Source organism: Pectinophora gossypiella, chromosome 16, assembly GCF_024362695.1.
Source record: "Pectinophora gossypiella chromosome 16, ilPecGoss1.1, whole genome shotgun sequence".
Lineage (NCBI taxonomy): Eukaryota > Metazoa > Arthropoda > Insecta > Lepidoptera > Gelechiidae > Pectinophora > Pectinophora gossypiella.
The window spans coordinates 4745206-4756565 of NC_065419.1; the positions used below are offsets into that span (position 1 = coordinate 4745206).

Consider the following 11360-nt stretch of genomic DNA (forward strand, 5'->3'; position numbering starts at 1 on the left):
TGCCTAATAAGCGTAAAGAAACAGATGAAATAAATTGAATTACGAAAGAATAGGATGTGTATACCATTTATACAGTAGTTTTGCACTATTTTGTTATGTTTTTTTGTAATATTGTAGTTAACGAATGGTTCAATAAAATGCAAATGTATCTATGCGAGTTATCATAATTAGTGAATGAATACGTTTTATTACAGTAATTATTCACATTTGGTAAATAAAATACTTGAATACAAATCAATAAGTGTGAAATAAATAACTGATTACCTCCTAACGAACGACTCGTTATAACGGTACAGATTATTATACCATTTTTTATATCAACAACACCTAACTACTGCAGGGGTTGTAAAATTACGAGGGAAATTTGAAATTCAACGAAAAAACCGCGAAAAATACCATTCACAGTTTAGGACTAGAAGATAAAAAGTAATAAAAAATATTATAGTTTATATTAATCACAGTTACTATAGTATTTCTATAACTTTGTAAAGTATTTCGAAAGACACAACTATGCTAGGAATATATTTCAGGGAGTGCCACGGGTGATAGCGTAATGCTAGGTGTGGCGAACCACCACTCCTTCGAATTGGGACAATTAGTTTTTACCAATTGGACCATATTGCAGAAATATTACTGAAGGCTTTGTTCCAGATTTTTTTAAGTTTTGAAGTGCGATAAATTAAAAAAAAAGATAAGATAATCGTTTAAAGATAAGTAAGCACCATGGATTTTATAATGGATGTCACAAAAGACTCCGAAGAACCGGAATGGCTAGAAAAGAATGTTGTTGGCGATCTAAGATTGTGGCAGATAATGTTCCTTTGTTTGGCTGGTGTGACATCACTAAGTGAGTAATTAGAAAAACAATTATTATTGATGGAAAGGCTGAGTTGTAAACTTGACACCTCGTTGGCACATTTTATCTGTTTACTTAATTGTTTGCGAACGGGTCAGTCAAACACAATTTAGTTCATGATTGAGGCGTGAGATTTTTCGTACCAAATCGGATTCAATGCTTAACGTAACGTTAATTTAATTCCGCTAATGAGTTGTCGTTTTCAGTTGTAATGGTATGCTGCTGCTTCCGATTCCGGATCCCGCGCACGAAACAGCAGATAGAAGCGGACTACCAGCGGAGGAAGATCACTTCCAAGTTTCGGCAGCAGCTCGAGACCATACAGGACTCCAAGATGGACGCCATGTCACTGAAAGATGGTGACTTCACTCTTGAATCTAATCGTAACAAACAAATTTGCTAATAATTATATTTAATTTGTACGCATTTCTTCAGTAGGTACGGTCTGATAAACGTCAATTAACTCCGTTGGAAACCTCTTCATCGTCTTTTGTTTTCGGGTGGACAAGTCCTTCCAATCTTTAATATCTTTTGAAGACTCGTAGTTGTGTCTACCCCAATACGGGGTGCGAGCATGATTGCCTCTGTTCGTATCATTTCTGTTGTTTGTTCTTTTCAGTAATAGATAAGATACGAGATTGTATTCACGTATTTTGTCTCGCATTATCTTACTACTGTACCTGCATTACCTGTCGCATTATTCTTCCACGCAAGCCTTGGAACTTCTGCACGAGAAGAAGAAAGACATGGAGGGAAATAACCAGCAAGGATCGCAGCATAGCTCCATCATGTCGCCGCAGCAAAGTGAGTACTTACCCGTATAGAATGTTACAGTAGTTAATTACTTAAGTGGCAAGTAAATTGGACCGAGGCCAAGGACGATAATGAATTATTTAAGTGGCAAATATTGGTCAAATTGTCCGAAGAAATAATCGCATAAACGGCAATCGTACATACTTCTCATTTCCAACAGCCCCCAACACCAACTTATGGCTCAATAAGGTATATTTGTTACTTATGTAGATTAAAACCTAAAGTTTAGCGTAAAAACTGAATGTAATTGAACTATATAAAAAAAATAGATAGTAGCGTCAGGCGAGTTACAAAGTTCGTATTTATAGTTTTTTACGGCAGTATGAGATGTATTAATAGTCTGAGAATAAGTATTTATTCAATTTTCAGGTTCCCTTGACGCATCGTTTCAGCCGGAGGGAGGTCAGAAGCCAGAGCCTCAAGTTTCGGGGCTTAATTTTGTTAAGTTCGCAACTAAAGTGGCCAATCTGTCCAAACTGGGCGCGCCTAAATCACCTACGTCGCCGACACCGTCAGATAATAAGATGAATTTTTAAATATATAAAACTATAATTATAAAACATATAGTTTATCAATCATCAGTATATAGAATGAAATGAAAAGGGTTAAAAAAGCCATGATTCGCGTCAGAATAAAAATTCTAAGGAATCACTTATTGCTGATATGAAATGATATTTTTAGAGGATTTCTATGTTAAGTGGTTAAAATAAATAATCAAATTGCAGTAAGATGTTTTCTTTAATCTAGAAATAAAAAATACAGTATAAACGGATTTTAAACCACAAGAATAATTACATATTCACAAATAACCTCCGTATTCTGCACAGTTCACATAATCACGCGTTAAAACTGTCAGTAAAAACAATGATCAAATTGTAAGCAATAACTTTAAAGCAACATTTAACTTACTTTATAATACATAAATAATACATCTTGCAAATAAAAATTACATAAAATTCAAGTTAGCTACAAAATTTTATTAAATAGTTAAATTGTTTCTACATGCATCATTACGTTAGCTCATACGCCGTATGTTGCTTTATGAACCTGTCATGTTAAATTAAAAGTCACGTTATTTTAATGACTAAAGTGTAATACATTCATAATCCTATGACTCCCAGAAAATCGATTTGATAGCCTAAACAACTCTCAGTCCATGACTCGATATTTTTCACAATCGCCCAAACGTAGATCTTACGCTATATATCTTTTTTTGTAATTTATGCTGCGGAAGTATTACTTTACTTGGTGTTCTGCAAAGTTGAGCAATTAATTCTTGGTGCAGAAAAAGTGATGACGACGATAATGATAACAAATTATGATTTAATTGGATATTACATAAAATATAGAAATAAATTTAAGAAAACAGTTCTCATAGTCCATCTATAAAATAAATGCAAATTGGAATTTAAACAGTGATAGAATTGCACTTATTCAATGACTCCTCTTGATATGCTCCTTATCCTAAATACATTGGCTAAATTTAAAAACACGCCGAAAATGGTCTCTGTCCGCTATCTAAAATATCATTACAAACTGTTTTCACCCGAGAGCATATCTAGAGGCGTCAAAGTACTTAAATATTTCGATACGTTGAGTATCCTCTAAACTAGCGACTCTATCAACCCAAGCCGGATCGCGGCTTTTTCAAACCAAAGGGATCTCTTCATAAATAAGGCCATAATTTTTGTTTCTCTTGTCTATGGAAGAATCTATTGAGAAATACTATACACTTTCACTTACATTATAATTGAATCGGACCTACCTAAAACATAAGAGTGAACTTTAATAGTATTTTATGCAACAGTTGTATAAGAAGGGTCAAAAAATGCGAGTGGCGTGAGTTGCGATGTGAGCCTTGGCGAACATCGCAATAAGAGACGCCACGAGCATTTTTTGACCTAGTTATACAACGTTGCATACAATACTTTTTCTACGACGACGTAATTTTAAACGAAACACAAAAATTTTCCAATTTATTTTCCAACGCGCGGGAAAATGGCGGCAAATGTATACTTTTTTTTATAGTATATCTATGGCACCAAACAAAGTAAAGGTGCCAGTTTCCAGGTCAAAAAAAAAAAAACAACAACAATGCTTTTTTGGCGACATTATAGTACAGTTACACTTTGTAAACAATGCTTTTATAGGCCATAGAGCGTACACTTTTTCAAAGAGTTTAATTATGTATGTACTTATATTAGACTTTTTGGTTATTTAAATGCCAGATTAAAGTAGAGGAGTAGAAAAAATTATTATTGTTCGCGTATTGCATTATGAAACTAAATAATATAGAGGAGTGTTTATAAAATAACCATTGAATGATTCTTACGAGTTTGTGCATTTTACCTGTCTCGATGATGTAGATATACATTTATACAAGTTTGTAGATCGAAACAACATAAGCTAGATTTTTATAATACAGTTTTACCCTACATGAGGATTGGTAATTGTATCAACTTACAACAAAATTACGTAAGCTAGTGGTTCTCGGATGGACACTAGTGATCTAGAATGGTTCAAGTTCAGGACGCGATTAGAAAACGCTGTAGTGATTGGCTACTGACCTGTTCTGTAAGAGCACTCACATTGTATACTTGAAATAGCACGTGGAACTCCGCCTTAGTGTCTGAGATACTTTGCGAATCCTCTGACTAAACACTTCACATTGTTCACCAAATAAACACAGTATTATAAGACAGATTTCCATTTGAACCCTGAGACCAGTTGAACGCATATCTAAGTGTACACTAACATTAGGAACCCAAGTTTGAGTGTTACAGTGCCATCACTATAAATAGAACTCTCATTATAATAAAGCATAATTTTGTTATTAACAATTACTACGGCAACATTATTTATTGACTTTACGCTAGGCTTGAAGATTTGACAATAAATATTTATAAATACAATGTGCACATTTCTGACGGTACAAACATCGGCAGTTTATAAATATTGAGCATATCTTTTATAAATATTTGGCATTTGAATTTATGTCGAATGGCAACAAAATAATTATGAATAAGTACTTTGTGACGATCTTATGAAGTCCAATTATTACTTTACAATATGTAACAAATAAATAATAGAAGGACAATGGGCGTTTTGGTACTGAAAGTCAATTTGATTGGTCACCTCGCTTATTTATGTATTAATCGATTGATGGGATCAATAAGTCAATACGTGAACACATTATCTATTACATCTAACAAGATTATTGACCCTGTTTAATGTGTTGAAGAATATTCTAGGTGAAAAATGTTTAATTTAGGGACGAAGTAATACATTGTCAGATTTAATACACCATGCGCGAGAGGTGGCAAGAAACATTGATTTCGAGTACCAAACTCCAAACAAACGTGTCCATTCTCCTTACAAGATTAGATTATAATATGGTGGATGTATGAAATACGCACATTGTGGAGTTCCAAGGTGGATAACGCGTCCACTCGAATAAGATCTCGGCGGCTTCCACAGCATTGACCTGATCCGGAGCATTTGACTAAGATACCATCGGTACGTGGTACGAGGAGGGTGGGAGATGTTACAGAGTGGCGGCGTTACGGTACACGAGGGAGACAGCTGCGCTGAGTTCGGCGTCTACGTCTCGCCGCAACGCAACACTCAGTCTCGCCTCACAAATGTTCTTCCACTGAAATAAAACACATTTTTTTAATAAAATCTCATTAGGTACTTTGCTAACAATCCTTAAATTAGAGAGGCTCCGTAGTCAAGTGGTTGAGCGTTGGGCTCACGATCCGGGTTCGAATCCCGGTGGAGACATGTTACCAAAATCACTTTGTGATCCCTAGTTAGGACATTACAGGCTGATCACCTGACTGTTTGAAATTTGATCCGTGCTTCGGAAGGCATGTTAAGCCATTGGCCCCGGTCACTACTTACTGATGTAAACCAACCATTGGACCAATGTAGTCGTTACATGAGTCATGTCAGGGGCCTTTGGAGGCTCAATAATAACCCTGACACCAGGGTTAATGAGGTTGGCATTCCACCTCACAACTCACACGATAAGAAGATGAGAGGCTAAGCGAAATGTTACCGAAGCTATAGACTTCAGTATCTACGAGGCCTATTCATTCGCCTTGAGTAAACTAAACCTTTATTAACACAATTATAAGCATATTAGAAGACCCATGCATGCATGATTGCATGGTTAGGTAGAAAACGAAAATCTTATTATCGAGCTATTACGTAGAAGTCGGTGGAGACGGTCCGTTAACCGGCGATTACATAATTCGTTTTAGAAACATTAGAAGACCCATGCATGCATGATTGCATGGTTAGGTAGAAAACGAAAATCTTATTATCGAGCTATTACGTAGAAGTCGGTGGAGACGGTCCGTTAACCGGCGATTACATAATTCGTTTTAGAAACAATAACACACGAACTTCAAATACCAAACGCTCCGCCTACCACGATGTTTATATACAAGTTACATTACGTGCCCACGATCCTCAATCTTATTTAACACTTTGGCGATGTCCGGATCTCATCATCTCATCTCTAAGAGTGACATCATGCATGATATTATGAATGAAAAGTGAATGACTTGTGGTCTATCCCTGAATGTATTCATACAATTATCCCCAAATGACTTCAGAACGCCTATTTCCTATTGACATAGGCAATATCTTCATGTATGCTCGTCGGTTCTGAGTACTCTTGGTGTGGAGGGTTAAAAAGGCCACATCGAAGCAATTCATCTAAAAAGCAAAATTTCACATTTACTCATATAAAAGTAAGTGCGTAATGTACACAAATGTCAAATACCAATATTGTTTTTTTAGATGAATTGCTTTTATGTGGCCTTTGCACCATTTGATGCAGTTTAAGAAATATCTTGAAAATATGCAGAATGTTTGGTTTGTACATATGAATGTAGAACAAACTAGTAGTTGGTATACTAACGTAATGGTCTTGCGCTCCACGGGCCTGCCCGTGTTCTGCGGGCGCGCGCGGTTGAGCACCTTGAGCAGGTCGCCGGCCTTGGCGCGCATGCGCGAGTGCACGTACACCTTGGAGCACTTGATGTGGTAGTGCAGGTAGTCGCGGAACATGTGCAGCAGGTCGATCGTATTGTCGCGCGCCGCCGCGCACGTGTGCCGCGGGAACAACACTACCCAAGACAAAAATGTTACATTTTTGTTTTTATAACACTTACTGTGCTTAGGGAAACACAAAGGAAAAGAGGAAATAGACAGAAAAACTGGATAATGACGCCGACCTCGGTATATAAGGATATGTTGAGGTTTCAACATATCGAAACATTCGCATGGACAAGATGCGGATTGGAATCTTACCTGAGTTAAAATTTTTTGATCTATATATTTGTTGATAGAAATACTGTTTATATATTCTAGGTTTTAAACAAAAAAACTAAAAATAAAAGTCGACTGATGGATTAGAATACGTAAACTCGGCATAATTCCATATTTAGAACTCAAATACTAAAATTGCATCAGGATTTTTGTAGGAGTTACAAGATATTTATTAATAAACTTAAACATGTATTACAAACATGCATTCTAGGCAACAGTGCGACTTGTAAATGCAACTGGAATGTGGAATGTCACCTCCAAGGTGCAGCTTTCCATTCTTGGAAGTTACATACATAGTACTACTATGCACCATCTGTCTTGTCTAGATCTCTTCATAATTTATAATACACACTCAACACAGGTAGAAGTAAATAATTAGCATATAACTTACCAAATGTAACATAACTGATATTTTCTCCTACTTTCGCATCTGTGTCCATGAGTTCTAAAGGCGGTTCCCTATGCGAAAATAGAACCTGCAAGCAATAATCTCACTTGTAAACATTGTCATATAACTCATTTTAATTTATGTCTTCATTTGATACTCTGGCCTAAAACCAAGTACTTTGTTCTGCAAACTTTTCCAACTTATTGAAAACACACACTTCTACGCTGATATCCATTTAAAAAGTGCTTTTTATTTAACTTGCTATAAACTGTTATAACCTGAGGTGCAGTGTGGGATGCTCTTCGTCCCTCTTTAAGTTCCTGCATGAACACTTTCCCGATGACCATGTCATCTTCGTGTCGGAACACGGTGGAGAACACAACAGTCACCCGGTCTTCTTGCGCTTCCACATATCTGCAATAATTACATATTGTTTTTATATTATTTTTTGTCATAAGCAGTTATTAAGGTGTTACTATTTTTTATTTTTAGATATTATCATTTTTTAATTGCATAATAAACATTACTTTTTAGTCACAGACCATGGGTATTGGCCTTTCATCCATAATAGGTTTGTTATATAGTTGATATTTGCACAATAACACAACAATATAAATGTTTTAATTGACACTAGAAATAAAAATTAAGTATTTTGTAAATTTAATCAATGAATGAATTAAAGATTAAACACTTTATTGCACACAGAACATTTACAAAAAAAAAACTTAAAACTAAAAGTGGATAAAGACCCACTTTGTGTGTACTGTTTTACTCAAGAATTTACTGTTTAGAAGATTCTCAATAGAACCGAGTAAATTAATCGAGGAAAGGCAACCTTATAAACAAATAAAAATATAATTAAAAATACAAATAAGTATACTGACAGTGTCTCGTCCTGACGGTAGTTGATGACGGCGCGCTTCTGTGCGACGTCGCCGTCCTCCTGCAGCCGGAAGTAACGTTCGAACACGGATGCGAAGCAGTTCCGCTTCAGCAGCCCCACCTTCTTCACCGTCTCCTCCCAGTCGCCCGGGATGTTCTCCGGGTCAACGTCCAATAACACCGACACATTGTAACCTGTAAATATGATTTTTTATCTATAAAATAAAAGCGAAAAAAGGATAAAAGGAATAGAAGAGAAGAATATAAAAGCGAAAAGTCAGTGACTGACTGGCTCACTCATCATGAAATTACAGTTTCATTTTCATAAAAGGGTAAAAAGGAAAGACAAAGTTTGTATGCAACTTATATAGTTTTAATAGTATGGTTTAACGCAAATGAAGTCGCGGGTAACAGCTAGCGACTTAATATAAATCGGAGGTCTTTGAGTGGCTTGGTTGCTCTAGCAACTGGGTAAGGTGCTAATAATCAGATCTCCACTAATCTGCTGCAGGTATACCTACCCCATACTATCCGGTGATTAAGATAGTCAGTTTCCAGGAGTAGGACTAACATTTATCAATTTTGTCACAAATCAAAAGAGGTTTCTGCCCAGGATTGTCAATAAATCTACAGCTGTGTATCAGAATACATTATATTCTATAAATTACATCAGCCAGAGTACATCTGCAATATAGTTAAAGTCAAAGACATTCAAAGGGGTCAAAATCAATCCCTGCCCTGATGACTAAACATAGTAAAATACATAATAATAATAATATTATTATCAAGTCTTATTGTTTTTTAGTTTCCTATCATAATTGAAATAATACAGTGACAATTCATCTAAACCATGATATAAGTTTTCCTCAAAATTTATTTTGATAAATGTTACACTAGGTAAATAATTATGTCATTTCTGGTTTGTATGACTCATACTATGTATTGCTCAAAAATATGTTTAAATATCCTTAAGTCATTCATCTAAAAATAGTGTTATTTCAACCTTCAATAAGCATTGAACATAATTTAACCATCTTTTATAGTTGGATGCAACAATATGGTTCATTTATCACCAATAATAATGTTAAAGTAAGTTCACACTTATAATCTTATCAAAATTTTATTTTAAAAACAACAATTTTTAATCTTATCAATTTGGTACTGGCAGATAAAGTGTATACAATTTACACTATGTACACAATTTCTTTTAAGCGTAAACAATTATTTAAATATAAATAAAGCCTATTTTAATTGGCTTTGAATATATTTGTTACCAAGTTGTTGTATTGTATTGGACAAAACATTGTAGTGTTATTATACTAAATAAGACCATGACTCATGATATTAGTAATGAAAGATACCATGAAGGGCTCTGATTAGTAACAGCATTTGTCACTAGTTAAATTCCTATTATTGAATATTAGCATTAATCGAAATTTTGAATTGAAATAATGATGCCTACATGTGCAAAGTAAAGAAATAATTGTGGAGAAGCCAGGTAACTTTTTAATGCATGGAAATAGATATTGAGCATTACAGAAACAGATTAGATTACTGGAGTCTCTGAACCAGAACAATGGCTGCTCCACATGTGATATAATGCAGCAAAAACTACCACACAGCTCACTCTCAGTTTTATGCAATAATGGAGTGAAGCAGGTCTCAAAGAAATTGCTTTTTATGTTTCAGTTTAATGACAATCAATGGACTAGTGCAACTCATATGAATTAGCTAAGAGAAAATTGCTAAAATGTCTACAAGGAGGATCAATGTGACTTCCAAATGGTCAAAAAGAGGCACAGTTTACTGTTCCAACTCACCAGACTCTGGTTCTATGAGCAATGGTCCGTACACTCTTTTGAGAAGTTCATCAGCTCCATGTTCTTCTAACTGCTTGTAAAACTTGAGTGATATACTAACCTGAAATAAATAAATTATAATATAAGCCACATTCTTCAACAATATGACATACCTAATTGTTGGGAGTTAATATTTCCAGTACCTAAGTATTATAAAACATTATAAGAAAATATTTTCATAATTATGCAAGCTGAAAATAAGTTTGAGTAAGGTTTTACTTTTTGTTAGGTTCCACTCAGAAGATGCATGACTTAAATGTTTGTAAAGCAAGATTACCTACCCTAACTTTGGTTTTATCTCCATTGATATTGGATATATGAAAAAGCACTCCATCAAAATCTGCAACTGTGACATCTATGGATTCAGGCTTTAAGCTGAAAAGATAAATAAACAATTCTATAAAAATAAATTGATAAAATAACTCTGTTCCTAAGTAGATGCAACAGTTATCAACTCATCCTTCGGCAACCATACATTGTCAGAGCATATTATAACAAATGCATTATATTGTTTACTGCTAATGGAATCCGAAAACATTTTTATAGGACGTTTCCGCGCGCACCAAAGTACCAACAACAACCTATGAGTCATACATGCAGAGATAGGCGGTAACGCGACATACGTTTTAACCATCCCATAAGGAAAACTAAATTAAGACCATAATTAATTTTATCCATTTATTACATGAATTCAGAACAGCAGCGGCCAACGTGGGCCCACCCAAGGAAACTGACACTTGTCAAATTACTCCCGAAAGGGGGTTATGCCCGGGACGAAGCCCCCGCCTCTGGATTGTGCCAATTACTATAACTACACGAAATTTATGCAAATGTAATGCATGCTTGTAAAACACATCACGATTATAAAAACAGTACACTTTCTAAGCGTAACGTACTCACCGTGCCAGTGCATTTTTATATTTTACTGTTAGTGTTTCTTCTATAATTCTATTATTGATCTCGAGTAAGATCATTATTTAACAATTTATAACCTACAGCTTTTTCATAAAATCAACGCTTATAGCACCTTCATTTAATAATTTATACGGAAATCTTGAACGATGACCGCCCGTGTATAGATATCCATACAAGACAGAAAGAAAAGGAAGCCCAAAATGAATGAAATATCGGCCATGTAACCAAAGACAATGCTCTTTTCTTTTTCTTTTTACAAACGATCTTTTGATTTCGTTATTCCACACCACCGACTTTCCAAACAAAT

General features: G+C 35.1%; 2 protein-coding genes across 7 annotated transcripts; one reads left to right on the plus strand and one right to left on the minus strand.

Annotated features, from left to right (window-relative positions):
* The first annotated feature begins 584 nt into the window (after window positions 1–584).
* Window positions 585–2393, plus strand: LOC126373750 (transmembrane inner ear expressed protein). 6 transcript variants are annotated; one of them, XM_050019992.1, is made up of 4 exons: window positions 585–847; window positions 1063–1239; window positions 1571–1660; window positions 2039–2393. In XM_050019992.1, exons 1-4 carry the CDS (start codon window positions 724–726, stop codon window positions 2203–2205), a joined length of 558 nt encoding a protein of 185 aa, XP_049875949.1. In that variant the 5' UTR covers window positions 585–723; the 3' UTR covers window positions 2206–2393. The 6 variants fall into 6 exon arrangements, with proteins under 6 accessions (XP_049875949.1, XP_049875950.1, XP_049875945.1 ...); XM_050019993.1 differs by having other exon boundaries at window positions 587–847; window positions 1063–1215; XM_050019988.1 differs by having other exon boundaries at window positions 592–847; window positions 1476–1660.
* LOC126373749 (probable actin-related protein 2/3 complex subunit 2) lies at window positions 2389–11274 on the minus strand. The gene is made up of 8 exons (XM_050019987.1): window positions 11039–11274; window positions 10420–10513; window positions 10100–10199; window positions 8282–8474; window positions 7676–7811; window positions 7401–7485; window positions 6600–6807; window positions 2389–5321 (listed from the first exon to the last, which is right to left on the minus strand). Exons 1-8 carry the CDS (start codon window positions 11110–11112, stop codon window positions 5294–5296), a joined length of 918 nt encoding a protein of 305 aa, XP_049875944.1. The 5' UTR covers window positions 11113–11274; the 3' UTR covers window positions 2389–5293.
* Between the last annotated feature and the right edge of the window lie 86 nt (window positions 11275–11360).

Bases quoted from the DNA above. Each gene is read 5' to 3' on its own strand.
- LOC126373750 (XM_050019988.1), top strand. From the start codon at position 724: ATGGATTTTATAATGGATGTCACAAAAGACTCCGAAGAACCGGAATGG. The intron at 1,240-1,475 runs GTAACAAACAAA...TGTTCTTTTCAG, and splicing joins CTTCACTCTTGAATCTAATC to TAATAGATAAGATACGAGAT. The intron at 1,661-2,038 runs GTGAGTACTTAC...TTCAATTTTCAG, and splicing joins CATCATGTCGCCGCAGCAAA to GTTCCCTTGACGCATCGTTT.
- LOC126373749 (XM_050019987.1), bottom strand. From the start codon at position 11,112: ATGATCTTACTCGAGATCAATAATAGAATTATAGAAGAAACACTAACA. The intron at 10,200-10,419 runs GTAGGTAATCTT...TATTTATTTCAG, and splicing joins GAGATAAAACCAAAGTTAGG to GTTAGTATATCACTCAAGTT. The intron at 6,808-7,400 runs GTAAGTTATATG...TGTCTTGGGTAG, and splicing joins TATCAGTTATGTTACATTTG to TGTTGTTCCCGCGGCACACG.